The 26,902-nt window shown below is 52.0% G+C and overlaps 3 protein-coding genes across 5 annotated transcripts in view; 1 reads left to right on the forward strand and 2 right to left on the reverse strand.

Moving 5' to 3' along the window:
* Positions 1-1,574: 1,574 nt before the first annotated feature.
* Positions 1,575-2,639, reverse strand: Ovca2 (OVCA2 serine hydrolase domain containing). The gene is made up of 2 exons (XM_004667784.2): positions 2,483-2,639; positions 1,575-2,326 (listed from the first exon to the last, which is right to left on the reverse strand). Exons 1-2 carry the CDS (start codon positions 2,637-2,639, stop codon positions 1,830-1,832), a joined length of 654 nt encoding a protein of 217 aa, XP_004667841.2. The 3' UTR covers positions 1,575-1,829.
* A 181-nt stretch (positions 2,640-2,820) lies between these two features.
* Positions 2,821-13,721, reverse strand: Dph1 (diphthamide biosynthesis 1). The gene is made up of 11 exons (XM_004667785.3): positions 13,654-13,721; positions 10,302-10,454; positions 10,139-10,202; positions 8,414-8,535; positions 7,691-7,848; positions 7,469-7,590; positions 5,811-5,879; positions 5,310-5,466; positions 5,106-5,206; positions 4,132-4,210; positions 2,821-3,129 (listed from the first exon to the last, which is right to left on the reverse strand). The coding sequence occupies exons 1-11, from the start codon at positions 13,709-13,711 to the stop codon at positions 2,821-2,823; spliced, it is 1,392 nt and encodes a 463-aa protein (XP_004667842.2). The 5' UTR covers positions 13,712-13,721.
* Positions 13,722-19,817: 6,096 nt separating this feature from the next.
* Rtn4rl1 (reticulon 4 receptor like 1) overlaps positions 19,818-26,902 on the forward strand; it is a 120,459-nt gene continuing 113,374 nt past the window's right edge. For all 3 annotated transcript variants that reach the window (XM_045159193.1, XR_006638952.1, XR_006638951.1), the window contains exon 1: positions 19,818-20,005. In XM_045159193.1, coding sequence (XP_045015128.1) covers positions 19,993-20,005 — 13 coding nt within the window. In that variant the 5' untranslated portion in view covers positions 19,818-19,992. The remainder of the gene's footprint in view (positions 20,006-26,902) is intronic.

Genomic DNA, 26,902 nt, shown 5'->3' on the forward strand with positions numbered 1-26,902 from the left:
TTTAAGAAAGCAGTATGGGGGCTGCAGAGATGGCTTAGCAGGTAAGGCGCTTGCCTGTGAAGCCTAAGAACCCAGGTTCAATTCCCGTATGTATAAGGTGGCCCATGGATCTGGAGTTCCTTTGTAGTGGCTAGAGGCCCTGGCATGCACCCATCCTCTCTCTGCCAACCTACTCTCTCAAATAAACACATCGTTTTACATTCTATTTTTATTTTATTTTTTTGTGTTTTTGAGGTAGGGTCTCACTCTAGCCCAGGCTGACCTGGAATTCACTATGGAGTCTCAGGATAGCCTCGAACCCACGGTGATCCTCCTACTTCTGCCTCCCGAGTGCTGAGATTAAAGGTGTGAGCCACCACGCCCGGCTCAAACACATCATTTTAAAAGAAAGCAAGCAATATGGGTGCTGAGGAAAAAGGCTAGAGTGGGGATTTTTTTCCCAAAATATTTATTTATTTGAGAGAGAGTGGAAGCACCAGGGCTTCCATTACCACAAAGGAACTCTAGAGTGGGTAATTTTTTAAAGTTTTTTTGAGATAGGGTCTCACTCTAGCCCAGGCTGACCTGGAACTCACTATGTAGGAACTCAAGGTGATCCTCCTACCTCTGGAGTGATGGGATTAAAGGAATGCTCCACCAAGCCTGGCTAGAGTGGGTAATTATTGTTTTAAATATTTTTATTTATTAATTTGAGAAATACAGAAATAGGCAGGTAGAGAGAGAGAATGGGCAAGCCAGGGGCCTCCAACCACTGCAAATGAACTCCAGATGTGTGCGCCCCCTTGTGTATCTGGCTTACTTAGGACCTGGGAAGTCGAACCTGTGTCCTTTGGCTTTGCAGGCAAGTTCCTTAACTGCTAAGCCATCTCTCCAGCTCTACAGTGGGTAATTCTTAAAAGTGGCTGAACTAAATGTATCTCCCAAGTGCAAACCTGCCAGGCTGTGTAGACTCTGGTAGTAGTTACTACAGTGATAATTCGCATCATCAATTATGAATAATATTAATCTCAGAAACCTTGCTGATGGGGTCATTAGGAAGAGGCAGTTTATTGATGCTGTCTCTGGCCTCCATCCAATGTCTGGTATTCAAGCTTTATAGCTTAGAGGGTATAGGGCAGTTATGGCTGGGTGGGGGTAGGGAGAGCAGTGTGTGGCCAGGGACTGAGGTAAGACCAGCTCCCAACATTGTGTCAGGAACCTGGATGGAGGAAGGTTAAGATCAGCACAGCTAGGCGTTTCTCTTCCCCAACCTCCTCAGATGTAAATCAGCTTACCAAAGGCCTCTGCTTCTTCAATTTAGGACAACACTTTCACCAAAAATTTGCTCTAGACAGCTGGGCATGGTGGTGCTCACCTTTAATCCCAGCACTCGGGAGGCAGAGGTAGGAGGATCGCCGTGAGTTCGTGGCCACCCTGAGACTCCAAAGTGAACTCCAGGTCAGCCTGGAATTTTGGTAGAGTGAGACCCTACCAAAAAAAAAAAAAAAAAAAAAAATTGCTCTACAGGTTCACAACTTCAAGTATCTCCCCACTTGGTGCTGGCCAGGGGCGTTGTGTATCAGGAAAAAGGCGCATTACAAACCACTGCTTTATTGTACAGCAGCCATAGTGGTGCCGGCTCACGCTTTCCCATTACCTTCCCCTCAAGGGCTTTCTGGCCTTTTTCACATTTCAGTATCAAAGTCCGGTAAGGCTCCCCTTTTCTCCTGTGTACAGTCCTGAGAATTGACGGTCATCAGGTGGTCATGGTTGAAAGCATTGCAGTGGCGGCCCCAGGGTGGGGAAAAAACAGGGAGGACGTTGCCCCATCGTGTATGTGTGTGGATTTTTCACTCTGCAAACTGGTCCAAGAACTTGAGATAGGCCTGGCGTTGGGGTGCAGCTGCTGGAATGAAGTGTCCACCAGGATGAGTGAGGGTGATGGCTTCAGGGAACTGGCTAGCCAACTGCATACTCTCTTGAGAAGGGATGACACGATCAGTGTCCCCAAAAACATGGAGTGATGGCAGTGACAAGGGGCTCTTCAGGATGGGTTCCTTGAGGCCAAGGCCCCGTGGACAGAAACCAGAAACAAGGATGACAAATCGCGGCAGGGGGAAGCGGGGATCGCCGGCTTGACCCAGGGCGCACACAAGGGCTGCTAGTGCAGCCCCCTGGCTGAAGCCAAGAAGTCCGTCGAAAGGCCCCCACTGGTCCATCGCCCGGGCCACCGTCCCCAGCGCTTCTTCCAGCCCTCGGCACACGGCGGGCTCTTGCAGGGCAGAGAAAACGTCGGCCTCCTCAGAGAACCACCAGCCTCGAGGCTGCTCTTCCGGAGGGCAGGGCCCTGCAAGAGAGGAGAGAAGGGTGAGGAGGGGCGCAGAGCTCGGGAAGGAAGGGGCCGGGTACGAACTGGACACGCGCGGCGCGGGCACCGGTGGAGGTACGCTGCGGGGGTCGGGCAGCGGCGGGACGGGCGTTTTCCCGAGCAGGCCTGGCTCACCCGCGCCCGCGGGGACCGGGTGAGGGCCGCTGAGGCACAGCAGCTCGGCGCGGCCCCGCAGCGCCTTCCTCAGCGCGCCGGTCTTCTCGCGGAAGCCCCGCTCGCTCTGCCGGAAGCCGGCCAGGCACAGGACCCGCAGGGGCGGGCGGGCGGCCATGCGGCGGGCGGCGCGCGGAGGCGGCGGAAGCGGCCTCCCGCGGGCGGAAGTGGGAGCGCGAGCGGCCCGCCCCCAGGTGGCAGCGCCCGACGGCGGGCCCCGAAGGGGCGGGCGCTCGGGCGAGCAAGGGGAAGGGTGGGGCGGAGGCACAGGGGCGGCGGGTACCTGCGAGTCCCGGGCCTCACGGAGCCTCCGGGGCCACCTCTGGGGCTCTGCAGCTGCAACCCTCGCACGCGGCGGCTGGAGCGGCGCCGGAGGCCCCGAGGGGCACCTGAGATGGCAGACGCATCACGGACCGCCGCTGGGCCCACGTCGCCGGGGCCGCCTCCCCCTCTCCGAGCCCTCCTACCTTCCCCGACTGCGGCGGGCGCGGGCCCGGCGACGCTCGCTCCCGCCCGTGGTTCACCGTCCACGGCCCTAAGGAGCTGCCTGCGTAGTAGTCCATGGGGTAGGGCTGCTGCCAGTCAATGTCCCTAATGGCTACAGCCGCCTAAGGGAGAAAAACAGGTCGGTAACACGCCATCATTTCTTTCCCCAGGATTATCGACTTCGATCCTCACCCGGGTCTATGAAGGATGTGTATTATCCGCATAGTACAGAAAGGAACTGGGAGTGGAAGGGACGCGCACAAAGCTGCACAGCGAGCCAGGTGTAGCTGGCTCATGCCTCCCAGTGTGGAGGTTGAGGCAGGTTGATGGAGAGCTCTAGGTCAGCCTTGGCTACCTGGAACCAAGCCTCAAAAATAAAAAATGTAAGGCCAGGCATGGTGGCGCATGCCTTTAATCCCAGCACTTGGGAGGCAGAGGTAGGAGGATCGCCATGAGTTCGAGGCCACTCTGAGACTACATAGTGAATTGTACGTCAGCCTGGGCTAGAGTGAGACTTTACTTCAAAAAAACAAAAAATAAAATAATTTAAAAAACAAAAAGAGAGCCTGACGTAGGGACGCATACCTTTAGTCCCAGCACTAGAGAGGCAGAAGCAAGAGGATCGCTGTGAGTTCGAGATCAGGTCAGCCTGGGCTGGAGTGAGACCTTACCTGGAGGAGGGGATTGGGGGAAATAGTTGGCTAGAGAAATGGCTCAGTGGTCAAGTATGCTTCCGGCACAAGCATGAGGACCCAGGTAAACAGCTGGATGTGCCCCTGCACACCTGTAACCCCAGCTCAGAAGGGAAGCAGAGATGTGAAAGGGAAAAAAATGGCAAGCTGCTCAAACTAGAATGTCAGCAGAGCTTCCAGTGGGGCAGGACAGCAGATGTTCCTACCCAGCCACTGGGCCACTACGTTTGAATGCACCCCACTGTGTGCACATTCACGTGTACACCCTCTTTCAAGCTTAGAAAAAAGCTATACAGGCTTAGCTGAGGCTTCAAGACAAGTGTGACCTCAGAATATATGACTATGTTTGATCACCCATCCTGCTACCCTAGAGGCCTCTCTTGATAGAAGGCAGAAAGCCCACCCACTCAGGTTTTCAAAACTTGGTGTTACCTCATAGGATGTCAGCAGTGGCTTGGGGAAAGCTGCACCCCAGTCAATGGAGAGGCGTGGACATGCCACCTGCACCCACCTGGGAAGAGAAGTCAGGAAAGACATAAAGGTGGCAGCCATCTCTCTGGGCACCACACTGAGTAACATGTGTCCCAACATACCCATTTATCAACAGGGTTTGTTCAGAATATTTATTTTTGGTGTGTGTACAGTATGCGTGCTGTGTACTGATGTATGCATGTGTATGCCTGCATGCACGGGCCCTGTGTTCACATGATGTGCAGGTCAAAGGAAGATGTCTGTTGTCCTCTATTGCTGTTCAGCCTTATTTCCTTGAGACAGGTCCTCACAACATGGAGTTCCCCCTTTTCCAGGAAGCTCCAGCAGTCCTGTCTTCAGACCCGCCTCACCAGTACTGTGATGTTGCCATTGCCTTTGAGTCTTCAGGCCACACAAAGCATATGCCCCTACTGGGTGCTTGGTAAGCATTAAAATTTGGTGACCATGAGGCAGACATGATAAAAAAAAGCCTGTAATCCCAACAACTGGTCATGGTCATCCTTGGCTATAAATGGAGTTGAAGCCAGCCTGGGCTACATGAGACTGTCTCAAAAAAGATAGGAAGGAAGGGAAGAAGGGAGGGAGGGAAAGGAAGTTGGGGAGATGCCTCAGCAGCTAAAGACACTTGCTTTCAAAGCCTGATGGCCTGGGTTCAATTACCTAGTACCCATGTAAAACCAGATGCACAAAGTGGCACATGTGTCTGGAATCCACCTGCTGTGGCTAGAGGCCCTGGTGCCCTTATGTTCTTGCTGTCTTTTTTTTTTTTTTTTCCCAAAGGAAGAGGGAAAGAAAGAATTGTATTTATGACCATATATGTAAGCCCCACTGACTGTAGCCTTCAAGGTGAGCAGGACTCAGCTTCTATGCTTTCTTATCCAGGCAAGCTATGTAGGTAAGATGGGGAAACTCACACATCCACCTCAGGAAGTAGACTGAGCTTGCTGGGGAAGATCTCAGAGAGCAGCAGCCTTATGAAGGGAAGACCCAAGGCTCGGAGCCGAGATTCCAGGTGCTGTTGGGAGAGGTAAGCCGAGCTGAGGTCACCATTTTCAAAGCTGCTTGGCCTTCTGAGTTCCCTAGCTGCTCTCCAGTCAGTCCTCCATCTGGCCTCTCACCTCCAGGATTTTGGGACTTCCTTGGCGGCCCAAAGTGCCCAGAATAAGGCCCCAGGACTTGGCTGAGCGGGCGGTGGCTATAGCTTCCTGGCGAGCGGCCTGCATGCGCTGGTGGTCATAGTGCTCTCTGGATAGGACTTTGCTGTATGGGTCATACCTGCAAAGAAGCTGCCAGGGTCACTGTGATAGCTACTCCCAGGACTTTGCTATATGTGGCTTCCTGACACAGTCCTCAAGCAAGCAGTTCATTAAGAAATCAGAGACCCCAGACAGGAATGAGGATTGTCACTGAGGAGATCAGACCTGCAGCTAGGATGACCAAGAGCTGAACACTTTAGGAACTTGGTGTGAATCCCAGGTAGGCAACAGCAGCCCTGGATCTAAAGTCCAGATGCAGGATCAAGTGTTCGGCCCCTTAGGGCCAACGGATGAGGGCAGTTGGGTCTATGAAAGGCCTTCAGGACAGAGACTCCCACCCCGCCAAGGCTGCCCAGCCCATACCGGTAAGCAGGGACATTGGGGTTGGCAATCATGACAGACTCCAGATGGAAGCGCCCATCTCCAAGATACCTATAAGGAGGAAGAGGATGTATGTAAGCTTGATGTGGGACAGCAGACGCACTCTGGCTTCGAGGCTGAGAATACTGAGCTCTCACTGTATTTGTTGCTGACTCTGAAAACTAGGACAGGTTCACTGCATGAAGCCTCACATTAACGTAAGAAGCTTGACTTGGGTGCCTGTGAGACTTTTCCGGCTGTGAAATGCAGTCAAAGACCTGCCTGCCCAGCCTTCTGAGGGATGAGTAAAGGAGCTGTCAAGGCCATGTTAAGGCCACCTGGGCTCTAGATGGCCTAATTTGGGGAGCAGATTCTCCTTTGTTGGGCTCAATAGAGATGCGAGACGTGTTCAGGTTAACTGTATTCCAAATGAGGTTCCAGGGCATACGCAGGGTATTCAGTCCAAATCAGCTGTAGGTCTAGTACCAAGTTGTAAAAACAGCTACTGTTTATCTGGACTTGTGCTTAAGTTATAGTCTAAGGACCTAAGTACTTGAGACACCTATAGTATCTTCATTTTATAGAAGATAATTGCTGAAAGCTACACAGCTGTTAAATCTGGCATTAAGTCCCAGACACTGCTTAACGACGAGTCTGCACCAAACATGCCTTTGGTGATGCTGTCTCTCACAGTACCTTTCTAGGCCCTAGAGACTCCAGATAATCTACTCATGGCAGCTGTTTCTCTCTCTCTGAAACTACACTACTACACCTCTTTTTGGTGAATGGCAAACCCTACGGTATCCTCAACACATACCTGGAAGACCCAAGGATAGGTGTCTATGAACTCAGGGTTATGAGGCACATAGGGAATACTCAAGGAGCAGGGCTTCCAGGTCTGGGTTGCAGAAGAATTGTATATGGGACAGTCTAGGGCAGGGGTGTCCTATGTGGGTGAGAAAAACTTGTGGGACGAGCACTCAGTGCTCCTAGGGTAGGGCTGCATCACTGAGTGCCCCTCCTTCTTCCCCTGCTATTAGCTGGTAACAGGCTCCCCTCCCCAGCCGAAGGAGCTGTTGGCTCTGAAGCTGGCTGCATTCACACAACATTAAGCATTTCCATTACCTAAAATAATTAGGCGGCAGGAGACACGCTGCTCCTGCTTGTTAGCTGTCTGAATGCTAAATTAATGGGGCTGCAGCCTGGGCGTGCCCATCCATCTTCTCCAATTATATTCCCTCCATTTCTAGCCCAGCCTTCCTTATCCCCTCATGAAGCCCTCTGATTTCTGTCCCTATCCTAGGCAGAGAATTCCAGATGGAGGACAGAGCACTGGAAAGAGAACCAGTAAACCTGAAGTCTAGTCCATGTTTGGTTCCCACCTTGCAGGGTGACCTTGAGCACACACTTTAGGAGCTTTCTAAAGCTCAGTTTTCTTCCCTGTGTCGTGAGTCTCAGGCTCCTTCTCTGGATTTTGTTTTGTTTTTGTTTGTTTGTTTTTTGAGGTAGGGTCTCACTCTAGCTCAGGTTGACCTGGAATTCACTATGTAGGCTCAAGGTGGCCTCAAACTCATGAAAATCCTACCTCTGCCTCCCAAGTACTGGGACTACAGCCCAGCTGGATGTATGTCTCCATAGTACGGTCTCTATTTTTAACTTACACGATGGCTTCTGCTTCTTTTGGTAGGCGAGGGGACGTGCAGCCTAGGATCTCCCCAGGGGACAGGGGCTTGCACTGTGGGACACTCACACAGTACTCAGCTTTCAGCTCCTGAGCAGCTGCCTATAAGGAATAATGAAGGAAGGGAAGCAAGTGGCCGGGGGATCAGGGACAACCTGGAGTAGACTGCCCCATGGAATGCTGGGAACTTCAGTCCACTTACCTGCAACGTTGACACAAACTGAATGGTGCTGACCAGAGCAAGGGCACTGCCTGGGGGAAAGGTGAGGCGGACAGAGTCCAGGAGGTGGGCAGTGTCTATTCGAATGTCCACAAAGACATACAGTACTCGGAAGTCTTGGACTGATGTGTCCATTGGAACTAGTGGAAAAGAGTTCAAGAAACTTCTTTGGCAGGCAGGAGGGGCAGAGGCCTGGCCTAGCCCCAATCTCTGAGTAGCCACAACAGGTGGCTTCAGCCTACGGGAAGAATAAGGGGGTAGGGGAAGAGAGAGGGTCACAGGTCCTCTAAAGCTCTTTTGTCACTCAACCCCAGGACCTAGACTATTCCACACTAGCAGCCTTTCAAACACCACTATATGCAGGCACGGTAGCTCACACCTGTAATACCAGCACATGGGAGCCTGGGGGCAGAAGGACTGCTGTGAGTTCAAGTCTAGATGAGGCTACATAGTTCCAGACCAGCCTGGGCCACAGTGAGAGACACTGTCTCAAGAACCAAACAAACAATAATACCCACACTTGGGATAGTAACATGGTTTCCAAGACCAAATCCAAGGAAAGAGACAGCTTGCAGAGCAGGAGGGCTAAGGCCACCCGAGAAGCCAGGAGAGACCTAGTGCTGGCAAGCAGGACAAGAGCGTGTGATAGACATTAGCATGCAGCCCTCCTCCCTATCAGTAGCCAGGTGTCCTGGCCAACGATACCCAGGCAGCTGTGGCCGTAGTGGACCAAGAAGTCTGCTCCCAGAGCCCGTGCAGTGAAGTCATCCACACAGCAAGCCCCATAGGTCACATCCCCCATCACCATCACTTGGGCCTCTGTGAACCTGTAGAAGTAGAGAACGGTGGGCTCACCACACAAGGACTTGGAGATAGCCCTAATTCTGGAGGTGTCTTAGGACCCAGCAGCTCCTCTCTCCCTACATCCTATTCCTTGGGTTGGCAGCTGCCAGCCAGGAGTAGGAGGAGTGTATCTACCACCTCCCTCGGGCCTGGCAGCAACTTCTGAAACAGTTGCTGCATGAGGCTGTGCCTGCAGCACTCTGACTCCTCTGCCCAGGCTCAGACTACAAGAGGGTCCCCTCTCCCCACAATTCTTGGCCAGGCATGCATGGAGACCAACACAGAACCCTGAGCTCTAACTCACGCCCCCAGGACAGTAGGCATGTGCACGCACATGCTCAAAGACTCTCTTAATCCCATGCTCTGGCATTGTGTGCATGGGCATGTATGGATGGATACACACAGCCTTCCTCCTGTGCAGACCCTTTACCTCCCTACCCATAGGCAAGGCTCTGGTACCCAGGATAGGAAGACCCATGCATTGCTTCTCCATAGCACATGGTACCACCCACACTTCTCATGCATCAGGAAGAGTGGGCTCTGGCCAGCACATTGCCATAAGATCTGGCACCAGGCCTGAATCACAAGGAGGTGGGATGGGTGGGAAAGACCCTGCATCCCCTGAACTCGCCACTGGGATGGGGCAGGAGGCCAAACTCTTCCTTGAAAGAGATTACACCTGGGGGTGCAGATCCTGGCTCAGCGACTGGGTTTCCCATTTATTCCCCTGGGGTGTGGGGGAGAAGCTGAGCTGCTGCCAGTTAGCCCCCCCTCCTACCCCTTCCCCCAAATCAGGCTACGTGCAGAAGCAGATTGTTCAGCTCTTAGAATACAGCCCAGGCTCTGAGTCAGCCAGAGCACTTAATTTTTTATAGATTAAAATGTATGCAAATTGGCCTGAGCCCCAGAAAGCATTCCCAAGGGGCAAGAGGGTGGGAGCAGGGAAGTGGGTCTCTGGCAGTTGGAAGGGAGAGCAAGGTGTAGGGGGAGGGCAGCAGCAGGGAAGTAGGAGGTTCCCAGCACCAGAAGACCTCCCTTCATCCATTCCCCCTCCGGGTGCCCAGGCTAGCTCCAGATGGCTAGCACTCATCAATCCCCACCCCCAGGGATGGCTCATTGTCTTGAAGATACTAGAAGTGGGTAGAGAAACTGAATCCCTTTCCCTAGGCCATTCCTCTCCCCTGCTATCCTCTCCCACTCCTCCCAAATGTGACTGAGAAAAACAAAATGTATACCCCCAGTTCTCTCACCCTACCATCGGGCCAACAGCCAGACCCCTCAAGCCCAATTCAGGGTCAACTTTTCAGTTTTCTTAGGTTTCTCCCAGGTCCTAGCACCTGCTCTGGGCCTACAGGCTAGAATTCATTTCTTCTCCTTGCCCTAGTTGCAAAGGGGCAAGTTAACATGGACAAGCTAGGCTCTCAGCAGCTGAGACTTTGGTTTTGAGTTGTTCCCTCTGTGTGCATGCAACTGTAGGAGGGGTAAGGTGTAGGCAGATGTCCAGAAGCAAGAAATGATGCCAATACTTGGGACTATAATGATCAAAGGAAGATCTTGGCTCATTGCTCTTCAGTGCCCAAGCCTCACCTTTCCAAGATATCCACAATGGTGCAGGCAAAGAGGAGGAGGCCTTCTGGCATTTGCAAGGCCACTGCAAGACAAAGCAGACATGAAAGGCAGAGGGCTAGCAGAGGCCAGGATGGGGACAACCTCTGCACCCCAACCCAGCTAAATGTTGGGGGGCGCTCACCCTTCTCAGCTTGGGCTTGTTGGATCCTCCAGATGGTCTTGGGGATCTCAAAGTTGTAGTTAGAAGGCAGGGCTTGGATGGCTGCCTGAAGCTGAGGGTTGTTCAGGATCTCAGGGGGAATCTGATTGGCCAATCGGCCACGCGAGGTCCGACCTGGAACAATGTAAGGCTGCAGTCCATCTCTGGACTAGACCACACAAAAGCTAGACCCAATTAAGCCATCAGCCCAGCCCAGCTTTTCCCCCTACTGAATTCACCCCGTGGGTAGAGTCAGCCCATTAAATCAGAAGATCTGCATAATTAGCTTCCTCACTGTGAGAGTATTGGCAATTTTTTTTTAATTTTATTTATTTATTTATTTATTTGAGAGCGACAGAGAAAGACAGATAGAGGGAGAGAGAGAGAATGGGCGCGCCAGGGCTTCCAGCCTCTGCAAACGAACTCCAGACACATGCGCCCCCTTGTGCATCTGGCTAACGTGGGACCTGGGGAACCGAGCCTCGAACCGGGGTCCTTAGGCTTCACAGGCAAGCGCTTAACCACTAAGCCATCTCTCCAGCCCATATTGGCAATTTTGAATGGAGTGTGGCTCAAGCTCACCTCTTCGTTCAGTAGAAATGACACCCAATGACTGAGCGGCTAAGGGGAACAAATCTCTAGCCACACAACTAAAGTCTCCACTGACTAGGCCTATACTGGCTAATCCTCCATTCTCCCCTCTTGTGTAAAAGAACAATAAAGCTGGGCATGGAGGCACATACCTGCCATGCCAGCATTCAGGAAGCTGAAGCAAGAGGTTCAAGAGTATAAGGCTGGAGAGATGGCCTATCAGGTAAGGCATTTGCCTGCAAAGCCAAAGGTTCCCGATTCAATTCTCCAGGACCCATGTAAGCCAGATGTACAAGGAGGCACATGCATCTAGAGTTCATTTGAAGTGGCTGGAGGCGCTAGCATGCCCATTCTCTTTCTCTCTTGTAAATGAGTAAATCAGTAAAATATATTTTTTTAAAGAGTTTAAGTCCAGCTGGGTGTGATGATTCATGCTTTTTAAAAAAATATTTTTATTTGAGAGAGAGAAGCAGACAGAAAGAGAGAATGGGCATGCCAGGACCTCCAGCTGCTGCAAAAGAACTCCAGACACATGCGCCACCTTCTGCATCTGGCTTACATGGGTCCTGGAAAGCGAACCTAGATCTCTTGGCTTTGCAGGCAAGCACCTTAACCACTAGGCCATGTCCTCAGCCCCAACACACACTTTTAATCTCAGCCCTTGGGTAGGAGGATCACTGAATTTGAGGCAGCCTAAGACTACATACTGAATGCCAGGTCAGCCTGGACTAGGGGGAGACCCTACCTTGAAAAAAAAATTTTTTTTAAGCCAGCCATGGTGACACATGTTTTTAAACCAGGATTTGGGATTAAAGGCACTTGGGATCACCATGAGTTCGAGGCCACCCCGAGACTCCATAGTGAATTCCAGGTTATCATGGGCTACAGCAAAACCCTACTTCAAAAAAAAAAAAGTCAGTCTAGGCCAGAGTGAGACCCTACTTCAAAAAACAAAACAAAACAAAAGAAAAAAAAAAAAACCCACCCAGGTGTGGTGGCACACATCTTTAATCCCAGCACTCAGTAGTTTGAGGTAGAGGGTCAAAGTGAGTTTGAGGCCAGCCTGAGACTACATGGTCAGCCTGGGCTAGCGGCAATACCCTACCTCGAAAAACTAAAATAAGTGAAAAATAACGGGGCTGAGGGTGAATGTAGCTTGGTGGCAAAGTGCTTGCCTAGCATGCACAAGGCTTGGGTTCAAACCCTACAGGGTACCAACAACAAAATGTACTTGGGGCCAGGCATGGTGACAGATACCTTTAATCCCAGCACTTGGGAAGCCAAGGTGAGGATCACTGTGACTTCAAGGCCACCCTAAGACTTCATCGTGAATTCCAGGTCAGCTTGACCAGAGTGAGACCCTACCTTGAAAAATCAAAACAAAGCAAAAATATTTGGCATGGTAGCTCATGCCTATCATACCAGCACTTGGGAGGTTAAGGTAGGACTACCATGTTTGAGGCCAACCTGGGCCACAAAGAGAAACACAGCCTCAAAATAAATAAATAAATAAAAATAAACACACACACACACACACACACACACACACACACACACACACAAGCTGAGCATGGTGGCACAAGGCCTTTAATCCCAGCATTTGGGAGGCAGAGGTAAAAAGAGCATGGTGAGTTTGAGGTGAACAGTGAATTCCAGGTCAGCCTGAATCACATAACTTAAAAATTATTTTATTTATTTGCAAGTGTGTGTGTACATGTGTATGCATAGGTCTGTAGCCTCTGCAAACCAAGTCCAGATGCATGTGCCACTTTGCATCTGGCTTTATGTGAGTACTGGGAAATAAAAGCCAGGTTATTAGACTTTGCAGGCAAGTGCCTTCACCGCTGACCCACTATATTTTTAAATAAAGGGAAATAAACACCATATTTGGCAAGTTCCTCTCTATCTTCACCCCAGAAAGTAAAGATAAAAACAGCATGAGACTACAGAGTGTATTCCAAGTCAGCCTGGGCTAGAGTAAGCCCCTGTCTCAGAAAAGAAGAACAAATGAAAACAATAAAGTTGATGTACATACATACAGTTAAGACAGTAAAAGGGACCTTGCCTTTTAGGGGAGAGCAGTGTAGCTCTTCAGTTAGGCTGCACCCCTTAAACTGGACATCCGGCCCTCTATGACAGTTTAGCTAGACCTCTGTGTATCTGTTTAGGAGCCACACGATTTGGAAATGTGAAAGAGCAAGAAATTCCTTTATTCAATGACTGATTATTGAGCCATCTATGTACCAGAACTTCTGCTAGGGCCTCTACAATAGGAGGGACCCTCCCAAACCTGTGATTAACGCACGGTGTATGTAGGAGGAACAGAGGGGTGTAGGGGGTCACTAGCCTGGCAAGCTAGGGCCCTGAGACCAAATATGAACATTTATACTGTAGGGATTGTGGTCAGTTGATTCAATGGCTGTGGACAAGATGGGTCTCCTCGGGTCCAGTAGAGATGAGCCTCTGCACACAGGCCCAAGTCCCTCGTGGTCTCTGGGGTGTGGAGATGCTAACTTTAGCAATTCAAGAAGTTCCCTAGGCCAGAAGGCGCCTCCTCCTTCACACTGCGGATGATGCCATCGTCTGCTTGCATCAGTATGCCCAGCAGACACGTGCACCTGAAAAACACATCTCCCCGAAAAGCACTCCTTGGGCTATACAGACCGGGGCCCAGAACCAGTAACTGCCGGCGGACACTCCGGGGTCTCCGAGCGAAAGGCGGCTGGCCCGGGTCCGCACCCACCTCTGCCAGGGCCGATTCCGCTGCCTGGCTTCACGGCCTCCGACATAACCAGCGCCATCTCCCTCCTCGCCCACGTGGGGACCAAAAAGACAGCACTGGAAGATCGCTGAGAGCTCAGCCCTGACGGTCGATCGCCGAGCGGCCAGCGAGGGGCGGAGATTCTCGCTGGGAGGAGACTAGAAAGGAGATGGGGGCGGGGCTATAGTACACCCCTTTCTGTCTCAAAGATCTGGACTCTCAGTGTCCCCTAGTGGTCCCCAGCTACAGCAGGTGCCTGGTGAAAGACCTTGTCGTCCACTCTTCTTGGCCTGCCTCTCTGGAAGCTGGTCCTCCCAGACGAGCGAATTCTCCCTCCCTCCGCTATATGCCTGCTCCACTTCTGGCAGAGTCTAGGAAGGGCAAGCACCAATAGATCTTTTTGCTGCGTCCCATCCTCACCCCCTCCTGGAAGGCTGTAGTCTATCAGCAGGACATTGACTACCTTAGAGGACTCTACTGTTTCAGCAAGTTGCAGTTCCTGGCAGTCCAGCTCCAAGTTGAGAATTTGGTGTGGGATTCAGAACACCATCCTGTGGAAGGCTTGCTGCTTCTCCAGGGGAGGCCAGACACTGAGGTGCTTTCGTGGAAGGATGGAGCAGCCTGGGGTCTCCATTCCCTAAACCTCTTGGATCCTGGCCAGCCTTTGCTCTGCCTAGACTGTACCTCAGGCCTAGAGAGCCTTTCTCCTACCAGTGGACAACCCTCCCGGGATGCCAAAGAGAAGGCAAAGCAGCCAGTAAGACAGCCTTGACCTTTGGAAGAACAAAGCAGCAGCAGGACTGGCACTCAGCAAAGTCTGCCCCTTGGAGCAGTGGTCCCCAGGGCTGTTGGACCCCAGCCCCCCAGGCACCATCCTCGCCTCCCTGCAGTGATACTGTGAGCACAGCTGACCCCTTAAGGCGGCTTTGTGGCCGCAGGCTCTCCTGGAGGCCCTCCCTGCTTGGAAACCCCCAATTAAGGTGCAGGAAGAAGTGGAAACAAGCAGCTAGAGACAGACCTTGCCAGGGAGGCTGCCCAGAGAAAAGGGATTGCTAGGTAGGCTGGTGGTGAGCAAAGGGGTGGAGCAGAAAGAGTGGGTACTCTGCCCCTCAGACCCGGGCACTTTCAGGATAGACACAGCTTGACCCAGAATGTGGCAAGTATGGGTTCCAGGAACACCCTCTCATCTTTTTTTTTTTTTTTTTTTTTCCAGATAGGGTCTCACTCTAGCCCAGGATGACCTGGAATTCACTATGTAGTTTCAGAGTGGCCTCAAACTCACGGCAATCCTTGTACCTCTGCCTCCCAAATGCTTGGATTAAAGGCATGCGCCACCATGCACGGCTTTTACCCTCTCATCTTTAAAAAAATATTTATTTATTTGAAAGGAGAGGGAAGAAGAGAGAGAGAGAATGGGCATGTCAGGGGACCTCCAGCCACTGCAAACAAGCTCACCTTGTGTTTACATGGGTACTGAGGAGTTGAATCTTGGTTCTTAGGCTCCTCTGGCAAGTGACTTAACCTGTAAACCATCTCTCCAGCCCCACCCTCTCATCTTAATAAAAGTCTAGCCTTGGGGGCTGGAGAGATGGCTTAGCGGTTAAGCTCTTGCCTGTGAAGCCTAAGGACCCCGGTTCGAGGCTCAGTTCCCCAGGTCCCACGTTAGCCAGATGCACAAGGGGGCGCAGGCGTCTGGAGTTCGTTTGCAGTGGCTGGAAGCCGTGGCGCGCCCATTCTCTCCCTCTCTCTCTCTCTCTCTCTCTGTCGCTCTCAAATAAGTAAATAAATAAATAAATAAATAAATAAATAAAATTTAAAAAAAAAGTCTAGCCTTGGGCTGCAGAGATGGCTTAGTGGTTTAGGCATTTGCCTGAAATCTCCGTTCAATTCCCCAGAACCCACATAAGCCAGATGCACAAGGTGGTGCATGTGTCTGGAGTATGCATTGGCTGGAGGCCCTGGCCCGCTCATTCTCTTTCTCTCTCTCTTTCTCTGTTTCTTTCTCTCTAGCTCTCTCAAATAAATAAACTAAAGTCTAGCCTTGGCTTCCCATCTCTTCCAGCTTCTCTGGATCCCTCCACCAATGTGCAAGATCTAAATTCCAGGATCCACCCTGACCTCTTGGCACACCAAGGCCCAACTTGCCCTTGTGCAGCCTCAGTTCTTGTCTTTAGTTTCAAATTCCAAGGAAGGAAGATGGGGACCAATAGAGCAGTGGCTTCTGGGAGCTTCCTCATCAACAGCTGGGTCCAAAGTGAGCCCCACCCTCTTCTAACACTGAAGCATGTTCCTGTGCTGAATAGGCAGCCCCCACCCCCTTTAGAGAGTCAGATGATGACTAGGGGAACCACAGGGTAAAAAAGATATGAGAATATCCACAAGACTCTGCAGGGCAGAACACAGAGTTGTCACTCAGCTTAGACTGAAGGTACCTCCATCTGTCCGTGGGGTCTCCCTTCCTGAGTTACTCAGAAATCTGAGTAATTACTGCCTGACAAGAAGTCAGGCTCAGTGTACCCCCACCCACATGACACCATAAAACACTGCCTACAGCCACCCCCACCCCCTGGCTGGACTCCAAGTCAGCACCCAGCTTTCCTGAAGCCCAAAATAACTGCTTCTGACACTCATGCCGCCCAACTTTGCCTACTATGCTAGAGTTTGTGGGGCTAGGGGGTCATGGAGAGGCGGCTTTGGAAGGTGGAAAAAAGATCAGCATAGATAGCTCACTTTATCACTGATCTGCTGTGTGCTGTTGAGCAAGTTATTTAACCTCTCTGTTTTATTTATGGGGGGGGCAGATAGAGAGCGAATGGGTGTGCCAGGGTCTCTAGCCACTGCAAGGTGCATATGTCACCTTGTGCATCTGGGTTACATGGGTACTAAGGATCAAACATGAGTCCTTAGGCTTCTCAGGAAAGTACCTTAACTGCTAAGCCATCCCTCTAGCCCTGATATTTTGAGGTAAGGTCTCACTCTAACCCAAGCTGACCTGCAACTCGCTTTGTAGTCCAGGCTGACCTGTAACTTATAGTGATCCTCCTACCTTAGCCTCCCAAGTGCTGGGATTAAAGTCATGGGACACCACTAACAGCTGTTCAACCTCTCTGGGCCTTAGTTTTATGAAGGATCTCGAAAGCTTTCGGTATCCTAGAGTTTACCTCTGGAATCTGCCTGACAGAACTCAGGAGAATGTGAGGTCTGTGCAGGGTTGAGGTTAATGGAGACTAAGGAAAGAATGCCTCACTTTGTATTTCCAACCAAGAGGAACCCGAACTAAGCTGAGGAATGTTCCAAAACAAAATTACTTCTGACCTTCAACTCTATCCTTCCTGGGTACCTTGCCCCTCAGCCTGATGGGCTCGATTCTCAAGGGAACCTCTTCAGTACACTTTTCTTGATTATTTTTGTTTTGTTTTGTTTTTGAGGTAGGGTCTCACTCTAGTTCAGGCTGACCTGGAATTCACTATATAGTCTCAGGCTGGCCTCAAACTCTCAGCGATCCTCCTACCACTGCCTCCCAAGTGCTGGCACTAGAAGTATGCACCACCAAGCCTGGCTTTCTGTTTATTCTCTAGACCTTTACAGAGCTAATGGAGTCCCTTCCCACCTTCTGGAAATTGTCACATTTGAAGATTGCTTTGTGTTCTTTCTTCTCCCAAGATGTCAGTTTCTAGAAATCCTGATATTTCTGTCCTTAGCTCAAAGCTGGAGCCTCTGGGTCATTGAGTGCCTGTGAGAGTACGTGTATGATAATGGCCTTATGTTTTTTATTTTTAAATTGTTTCTAGGTAGAGTCTCACTCTAGCCAAGACTGACCCGGAATTCACTATGTAGTCTCGGAGTTGCCTCAAACTCATGGTGATCCTCCTATGTCTGCCTCTCCAGTGCTGGGATTAAAGGCATGTGGCACCACGCCTGGCTCAATATTTTAAAATCTTTTAAAATTATTTTCTTTTATTTATTTGAGAGAGTGGGGAGAAAGAAAGAGGCAGATAGGATGGGTGCATCAGGGCCTACAGCTGCTGCAAACAAACTCCAGACACATGTGTCACCTTGTGCATCTGGCTTACATGGGTATTGGGGAATTGAACCTGGGTCCTTCAGCTTTGCAGGCAAGTGCCTTAACAGCTAAGCCATTTCTCCTGTCCCTTTTCAATATTTGATTTATGTATTTGCAAGGAGAGAGAGAGAAAATGGGCACACCAGGGCCTCCAGTTTCTGCAAACAAACTCCAGATGTATGTGCCACTTTGTGCATCTGGCTTTATGTAGGTACTGGGGACTCCAACTCTGGTCGTTAACCATTGAGCAATATCTCCAGCCCTTGTTTTCTCTCTGGTTTTTTTTTTTTTTTTCAATATATGGTATTGCTCTAGCCCTGGCTGACCTGGAATTCACTCTGTAGTCTCAGGCCTCGAACTCACAGAGATCCTCCTACTTCTGCCTCCTGAGGGCTGGGATTAAAGGCGTGTGCCACCACACCGAGGTTTTTTTTTTTTTTAGGCAGGGTCTCACTATAGCCCAGGCAGACCTGGAACTCATTCTGTAGCCCAGGCTGGCCTGAAATTCACCTTGATCCTCCTCCTATCTCAGCCTCCAGAGTGCTGGGATTAAAGGTATGGGCCACCGCACCGGGCCCAAGGAGGACTTGTGTTAGATCTCTGCTTAGAAGGCAACTAACTACTCCTAACAGCTCTGCGCCTGCCCCACCCCAAGTCAGTTACAGAGTAACATCTTGTTTTTCTTCCAGGCACCATCATCTCACGAGGGCTTTCCTCATTTGATCCTATTAGAATGGAAACTCCACGAATACAGGACCCTTGTCTTTTTTTCCCCACTGGCTGAATTTCCACAGAGTGCAGCACATATGTTAAACTCACAGTGTGTTCAACGAGTGACCTGGTCCGCTTTTTCCTCTCTTAGAATCCTTCTTATTCTAGGCCAGTAGGGGGTGCCTGCCTCCATCCAGGATCTTCACCAGCTTGAACCTTCTCTACAATCAGCCAGGAGGCCCCTAACGCACCCGCTTTGCCAAGGAGGTGCCTCCTTCTTTATGTCCCGAGAATCCCCGGACTGGCAGGGTCTGAGTAGACCCGGTGGGGAATCAGCGCCCCGTCCCCTCCCCCAGGCGAAGATAGCCCACCTGAACCTCGCAATGGTTCTTCATTATGGGATTTGCAACCGGACCTCCCCGAGTGCTTGCGGCCCCGCATCTCTTCCCCCAAAAGAGCAGGGTGTCCTGGGACGCGGGATGGAGGGCGGGGAGGGGGGGACGGCTAGTTCACCGGAGCTGCCCTGGGCAAGGAACAGCCGTCGAGCCTCGGAGGAGGAAGGGGTGCTGGCCAGGGCGGGAGACGGGACCGGGGTGCGGACTTGTGATGGAGTCTCTGGGCAGGCGCACGCTTCCAGCCACCTCTCCCGATGACCTCCAGCCGCGAAGGGCGAGCCGGCGGGGGCTGGGCTGCGGGTGCGGGCTCCGAGGAGCCTACGGGGCCGGGCAGGACGATTGGAGTGGTCCGACGGGCCCGCCGGGGACCGGAGCAGGTACTTGAACAGATACCGGCCGAAAATCGTCCCCGAGGGCGGGTGCGGCGAAAACACCTTGGGAGGCGGCGCCGCACGGCTGAGCGCCGCTACCCTGGGAATAGGACGGCGCTCCGCACCGCGAGCTGAGAGCACTTTCATAAATTTTGTATGGGAGGCGCTCCGTGAGCGGGGGCGGGGAGCGGGAGGGAGGGAGCTCGAGAGCGAGCGAGGGAGGGAAGGAAGGAGGGAGGAGAAGGAGAGGTGGGGGAAGCCGAGGGGGGGGTGGAGGAAGGGAGGCGCCCCGCTCCGCCGCTCGCTCGGTCCTGCAAACGCGCGCCGGGCGCTTTCCCCGGAGCTGGGCTGTGCGAGCGGGCGAGCGCCCCTTGTGCAGCAGCCCCGGCGGCCGCTGCCCGAGGGGGCGGAGAGGAGGGGGCCGCGGCTGGACGACCGGCGGGGGGGGGGCGGTGTCCCCCCTCAAAACCGCCTGCAAAGTGCTTGGGGCGACAGAAGCAGGCCGCCGGCTCCACGGAGCCAGCCGCTCGCCCCGGGGCTTAAGCGAGTGCACGGGGTTGTTTGGCAGCGCCGCGGTTGCTAGCCGGCGCCGGTGCCCTCGGCGCGAGGCTTGGGCTCATCATGCCCCTGCGGGGCCGGGCCGCCGGGCACAAGTGGATCCCAGGCTTGCCTCCGCCTCGACGCGCTCGGATTAGCTGCAGCTGGCGCCCAGGGATTTGAATCTGGACCCCGAGAGGGAGCGCGCCTAGGCCGACCTCGGAGCGGCAGCCCAGAGGCCAACATGCTTCGCAAAGGTGAGTTGGAACCGCGGGGGGCAAGTTGGAGTTGGATGCGCACGGGGCAGAGCCACGAGCCCGGCAGCCCTCCGGGGCGTCTGGGATCTGGATCCCGGAAGCAGCCTCCAGCGAGCTAGCTGGCTTTGTTAGACGAACCCGATGAGAGGCTGCCGCCCGAGCCCTGCTCCCGTCAGTGGCCTGTTGGGAGACACAGGTTTTGCTCGATGGTTCGAGGGACCAGGCCAGGGTCTGGCTCGAGGGGTCAGTCAGCCCGAGAGAGTGAGAAGCCTCGGGCTTTTTTTTTTTTTTTTAAATGTGTGTATTTATTTAAAGGAGCTGGCCTCCCGGGACCTTTGCTTTGCCATTATAAAGTTTTGCACTTGCAGGCTCCATCCATCCTCAGCGCGGGCACCCGCCCCTGGCTACTGCCCGTCCAGGTCCCACCCGCGGTCAGGTGTAGCCAGCGGTCAGTTCCCCGCGCAGCTCCGGCGCTCTCCGCGCACCCTAGCTCCGAAGGCGCAGCCGGGACGCGGACAGCTTCCCAGCATTCCTGCTTTATCCCCCAAGGGACAGGTTCTGAGCAACCAGCCACCGAGGGTGGGAAGTGGCAAGCGCCAGAAGTCTGGTTCCTCAAACTTTCTTGATCAGAGGGACGCGATGGCGAAGGCCATGCCAGCCGTGTGTACGCGGCCGGTGCCGGGCTCAACTTGAGGAGGAGAGCTGGCCGGCGACCACCTCCACCCCGACTCCCAGGCAGCCCGAGCGCGGCAAAGTTGGCGCCGGCGCCGGGGAAGTCCTACCGCGCCCCCACGTGGTGGCCGCGCGGGGTGCTGTCCCTCGGGGCCCAGGAAGGGCAGTGACCACGCCGAGAGCCCGCGGTCCCGCCACCCGCTGCTCCCGCCTGCCTCTGCATGGGCCTCTCTTCCCTCCCTTGTCCCAACCGGCAGGTGGTGGCGTCCCACAGGGGACCCCACCCCCACACTCGTGCCTGTCCTCGGCCTGGCGGCGGACGAGCCGCGGTGCCCGCCGCTGGCAGCTCGGGCCCGGCGGGAGCCCTCGGAGGCGGGAGCTCAGGTAGCGGAGGGGCCTGATCCCTGCGCTCCGCGCTCCAGCCTTAATCCGCCCTTGTTTCCATGGCAACAGACCGAGGTGTCGTAAGCACAGGATTCTGACCTCACAGCAGGATGGGGAAGGAGAAAACGGGCAGGGGGAGGTGGCGGAGGTGTGTAGGGGGGTTGGGCGGGGGTAGGGGAAGCCAAGCTGCGAGATGCTGGGAGAGAAGCAGATATGGGGAGATTGGAGAGGAGACCCAGATAAGCAGGTCAGACCGGTGGGTGAGGAAGCCACGCCTTCTCTGGGGTCAGGGAAGGCTGAGTGGTGGTCCCACGTCGCCCCCGACCCCCCCCCCCCACCGCGGAGGCAAAGTTGCCCCGTAGGGTAGTAGTCCCAAACTTGGATGTGACTTGTGCCTTCCACGTGGGCCAGTGCAGTGCATGGAAACCGCTTTTCTCGGTGGTGTGGGAAAACTGTCTGCAGTCGTTGGAGATACACCCCAGTTCTTTCCCTGCAGAAAGGCATAGAAAGTCCTTCTAGCCTCAGAGCCAGTGCTGGCCAGTACCTCTGCACAGAAAAGGTACTTCTTCGCAGAGCAGAAGACAGGCCACGTGTGAGCAGCTAGGGCCTGGAACATACAAATTTGCCTCAATGGGAGAGACTTCCTAGGCAGTTTTTAAAGGCCCACTACATCTGGGCTGGAGCTCTGAGGTGGAGGTAATAGGGAACTGACACCTCATTTCCCTTTTGGTCTTTGGTCTCTTGTCAGTTTACAGTTAAAAGTGAGCCGCAAAGCACCCACAACACATTATTTACATGGTTTAGATGTCCAGGGAGGCACCAGCAGTCTCCAGGACCTTTTTTCTGGTATCTTTGCTAACCAAAGGCCCAACCCTAGATAAGCCCAGTGCATTCTGGGAGTACTCCCTGGGGAAAGACTTCCTACCCTTGTGAAGAGGTAGCCACTGGAGGCTTGGTAGTCACGTAAGGCGTGCGTGCGTGCGTGTGTGTGTGTGTGTGTGTGCGTGTGTGTGTGTGTGTGTGTGTTTGCCACTTAGGCTGTTTTTCCCTTCCTGCTAGGGAGAGGTTAGCAAGAGAGGTTCCACCAGTGCTGGTTTGCATTTGGATTAGCCTGAGGGAAGCAGAGCTGAGAAACACTGTCTGGGCTTGGATGGCCTAGAGCCTGCGCTGGGACATTGTGTGGGCAAATTCTTTTTTTGTTTTGGTCCTTTTAGAGCAGTTTTCTCTCTGAGTCCGTGATCTGATACCTTAGATTTCTCTCTTCTGCACACATGTAGAGGACACTTGGATTCTCTGTGTGGGTTTTAGGTGTGTGTTGGAAGCCAAAAGTACGCCTCGGGCTACTGCCAAGGGAAGTGGCCATTGAAGTTTCTGTTTTTAAGAGTTGTTCCCAAAGGCTCTAAACAGCAGTGTTACAGGATGGGTTGAGATGAGATGGCTGTTGCTTATCGAATGCAGAGCCCTGGACTTGAGTGAATTTAATAGTTTATAATTTGGAAAATGGTTTGAAGGAGGAAGAAAGTATCCTTCCTGAGGAAAGGAGTAGGCTTTGAGCCATAACAGCCATCTCTCTGTCTTTTGCTTGTCTTAAAAAAGCCATCCCTTAAACTGGGTGTGGTAGCACATGCCTTTAATCTCAGCAGAAGTAGGAGGATCACCGTTAGTTAAAGGCCACCCTGACACTACATAGTGAATTCCAGGTCAGCCTGGGCTAGAGTGAGACCCTCCCTTGGAAAAAAAAAAAAAAGCCATCCCTGGCAGGCCATTTTGGGGCGTTGGGGGTACTGCCCTTATCTCTCAATAAATGGACTCCCCTGGCCACTACCTCTGAGCCAGAACAGCCCCAGTGGGATCTAACTGCTGACAGTGCCGGTATCTGAAGGCTTGTGCAGCTGGCCCTGCCTGCGTTTCTATCTCCTCGCCTACCCTAGCAGAAGCAGGGATATAAAAAGCAAGCTTCTGGTCAAGAGACATGAGCGACAACAGGGAAGTGAGGCCCTGAGCCATCCACCGCCATGCAGAAAGGGTAGGGCAGCCTGCTGGGGGTTTAGCCGTGCCAGAATAGTTTGCTTCGGGGCAGGATCTATGGTTTTCATTTTTAGAGCTATAAAAACAGAATGTAAATCAAGAGCCTCTGGGCCAATACAAAATCTTTCCTTAAAGTTTTTGTCTTGTTAAGCAAGGAAATAGAGTGCCAAATAGGCTTTGTTAAGTGGCAGTCTAATTAATAATTTAAAATCTTGTAGCTGTCTTTCATTAGAATTTATCTGTACATCAACCACAAAATCAGTCAAACACACTCATTTATAAGTTAATGCCATCCCTGAATAATTCAGCAAGTGCTAGATTAAGTCCTGTAACCCAGTAAGATGTATTTTGTGCTTTTGGTTTCCATAGCCAGATAGGCTGGCTTGGTAGTTGAATTGGGCTTCTACTCTGTGGGAAGAAAGGAATCAGAAGGAGAAAAGGCACATGGTGCTATCAGGTGGCTGGTAGATTTCATCTAGAGGTTCCCTAGGTGATGGCTGCATCTCTCTGTGGCAGGCCTCTTCTCTGTACCTCTTTGAGGGCAACCAGGACTCAGCATGGTGGCCAATATGGCCTAACTTAGCTCCAGTGGAGAGGAGGGACAGATAACCAAGATACTCTGTCTACTGTGGAGAAAGTTTAGAGAGGAAACATGAGATCTTTTCTCAAGAGGGCTGAGATATCAGGCTTTTTAGCCCAGATTTAGACACTGAAGTGGGCTCTCAGACTCCCCAGCCTGTTTATGTCCCAACATAGGAAGGCAGCCTGGTGGAACCAAACCTCACCAAAATGCTTCCTTCATCAGTAGAGAGCTTCCTCTCTCCTCACGGCTCCTAGTCCTTACTCCAGAACAGCAAAACTGGGCCTGGGAAGATGGCTCAGTGGTTAAACGGGCTTGCTTGCAGGAAAGTGAAATGAAGAGGAGGAATTTTAGGGGACACCCCAGCAGAGAGGAGGGGTACTTGCTAAGTAAAGCCCATGTGTGCATGTTCTTTTCAGCAGCCAGAACAAAGGCAAGGGACAGCAGCACACCATGCTCCCTGCGAGCTCACAGTTCCTTACCAGTCTTCAGGTCCGTTTTCTTTTAGTGAACCCAGGCTGGCAGGATTTGCAAGCAAACACTTTAACCACTGCGCCATCTCTCATTTTTTTTAGTGTTTCTTGAGCTGGGGAGATGGCACAGTGGTTAAAGATGCTTGCTTGCAAAGCTTGCTGGCCTAGGTTCTATTCCTGGAAGTCAGATGGGCAAAGTGGCACATGCATCCCAAGCTTGTTTGCAATAGTAAGAGGTCCTCGTGTGTCTACACTCTCTCTACTTGCAATAAAGTGTTCTTTTTTTTTTGAGGTGGGGTCTCACTCTAGCTCAGGCTGACCTGGAATTCACTAGTCTCAGGGTGGCCTCGAAGTCATGGCAATCCTCCTACCTCTGCCTCCTGAGTGCTGGAATTAAAGGTGTGTGTGCACCATCTGGAGAATTGAACCTGGATCCTTTGGCTTTGCAGGCAAATGCCTTAACCACTAAGTCATCTCTCCATCCCTAAAAATATTTTTAAAAGTAGAAAAGGCACTTTAAAAAAATACTTTAAGAGCCCGGAGTGGTGGCACATGCCTTTAATTCCAGCACTCAGGAGACAGAGGTAGGAGGATTGCCATGAGTTCGAGGCCATCCTGAGATGACATAGTGAATTCCATGTCAGCCTGGACTAGAGTGAAAAAAACCAAAAAACTTATTTGAGAGAGACAGAGAAATACACAGACTGACAGTGGGTGGGCCAGGGCTTCTTGCCACTGCAAAAGAGCTCTAGATGCATATGCCACTTTGTACATCTGGCTTTACATGGCTACTGGGGAATCAAACCTGGGTAGCAGGTTTTTTTATTGGTTTGTTTGTTTTACAAGGTAGTGTTTCACACTAACTCAGGCTGATCTGGAATTCACTATGTAGTCTCAGGATACCCTTGAACTCTGCCATCCTCTTACCTCTGACTCCCTAGTACTGGGATTAAACCATGCCTGGCTTGGTAGCAGGCTTTATAAACAAGCACCTTTAACTGCTAACCAACTCTCCAGCCCTCTTTTCCTTGAGAATTTATTTGCGCGCGCGTCTGTGTGTGTGTGTGTGTGTGTGTGTGTGTGTGTGTGTGTGTACAGCAAGGTTCCTTGCTGCTGCATACAAATGCCCTTTCAGCTTTTTGTGAGTGCTGGGGAATTGAACCCAGGGCCAGCAGCTTTTGCAAGCAAGTGCCTTTAGCCATTGAGCCATCTCCCCAGCCCCCAGGTCCATTTTCTAGAGGGAAACTGTCCAGGGCTCAAACTCTCAGCAAGGGCACTGGTTCCTCCACTATAGGAATGAGCCCCAGATATCCTGAACTCTGCCCCAGCTCCAGCTCCAGCATTCAGCACTGCCATGGAGACCAGAGAAAGGTCCAGAGCAGATGTGTATTTTGAGCCAAGAGTGGTTCTTGTCCACATGTGACAAAAGGAAGTCTCAGTAGGAAAAAGGAAAGGCAGGGGATGGGATAGGTGTCCCCTTGACTTGGGGCAGGGTTGACAACAGATAGAGCCTAAATAAGGGGGAGGCTTATGGAGTGCATCCACCTCAAAGCTCTGGCCACATCTTTGGGATGGGGCCTGAGGAAGAGGAGCTCGTGCTGATAAGTTGAGGAGGGAGCAGGCATCTTGAAAGATGTCAAAAGCGGGTCTGTTTGGTACCATCTGTAGTGAAGTAGTGGTTAAGGTTAAAGCGGAGAGGAGATGACAGGGAGGGAACAGATGGCCGAGGAAGCAAAATAGCTGGCGAAACAGGAACAAAGCCTCCAGGGACGGCAGAAGGCAGGACCTCAGTGCTGAGTGCCGGAAGCAGCCCTTTCCCTGGGATGCGATGGCCAGGCCACCATGTGCAGAAGTGAGTCAGGGAGCAGGATATGGAAGCATATGCTTGTAATCCAGTTTGAGACCAGGGTTGGAGAGATGGCTCAGTGGTTAAAAGCACATGCAAAACCTGACATCCTGGGTTCAATTCCCCAGTACCCACATAAAGCCAGATGTACAAAGTGCCACATATGTCTGGAGTTTGTTTGCAGTGGCAAGAGGCCCTGGCATGCCCATTCTCTCTGCTTGTCTGTCTCTTTCTCTTCTTTCAAATAAATAAGTAAATAAAAAATATTTTTAAAAATGGAGCTTGAGGGCTGGAGAGATGGCTTAGTGGTTACAGTGCTTGCCTACGGAGCCAAAGGACCCAGGATTGATTCCCCAGGACCCACATAAGCCAGATGCACAAGCTGGCACATGTATCTGGAATTCATTTGCAGTGGCTGGAGGCCTTGGTGTGCTTATTCTTTCTTTCTCTATCTGCTTCCTTCTCTCTCTTAAATAAATAAATAAATAAATAAATAAATAAATAAATAAATAAATTTAAAAAATGAGTTTGAGACTAGTATGGATCATATAGTGAAACCCTGTCACAAAAATATCAAGGTCTGGGCTGGAGAGATGGCTTAGCAGTTAAGGCGCTTGACTGCGAAGCCTAAAGACCCAGGTTCAATTCTCCAGGTCCCACATAAGCCAGATGCACATGGTCGTGCATGTATCTGGGGTTCACTGGCATTCCCATTCTCACTCTCTTTCTCTCCCTCTCTCTCTCACTCTAATAAATAAATAAAAATAAAATATTTAAAAAATATGTCACGGTCTGGGAATATAGCTCAGTGGAAGACCACTTGCCTAGCATGCACATGGGTCCTATCCCTAGAAGCATGGAAAAAGAAAGAGGGGGGGGGAGGGAGGGAGGGAGAGGGAGAGAGAGGGAGAAAG

This window comes from Jaculus jaculus, chromosome 9 (assembly GCF_020740685.1).
Source record: "Jaculus jaculus isolate mJacJac1 chromosome 9, mJacJac1.mat.Y.cur, whole genome shotgun sequence".
Classification (NCBI taxonomy): domain Eukaryota; kingdom Metazoa; phylum Chordata; class Mammalia; order Rodentia; family Dipodidae; genus Jaculus; species Jaculus jaculus.

Excerpts from the sequence above, each read along its gene's own strand:
- Ovca2 (XM_004667784.2), bottom strand. The coding sequence starts at position 2,639 with ATGGCCGCCCGCCCGCCCCTGCGGGTCCTGTGCCTGGCCGGCTTCCGG. Across the intron at positions 2,327-2,482 it reads CCCGGTCCCCGCGGGCGCGG|GGCCCTGCCCTCCGGAAGAG; the intron begins GTGAGCCAGGCC and ends CCTCTCTTGCAG.
- Dph1 (XM_004667785.3), bottom strand. The coding sequence starts at position 13,711 with ATGGCGCTGGTTATGTCGGAGGCCGTGAAGCCAGGCAGCGGAATCGGC. Across the intron at positions 7,591-7,690 it reads AGTTTGTGTCAACGTTGCAG|GCAGCTGCTCAGGAGCTGAA; the intron begins GTAAGTGGACTG and ends TATTCCTTATAG. Across the intron at positions 5,207-5,309 it reads GAAGTCCCAAAATCCTGGAG|CACCTGGAATCTCGGCTCCG; the intron begins GTGAGAGGCCAG and ends CTCTCCCAACAG.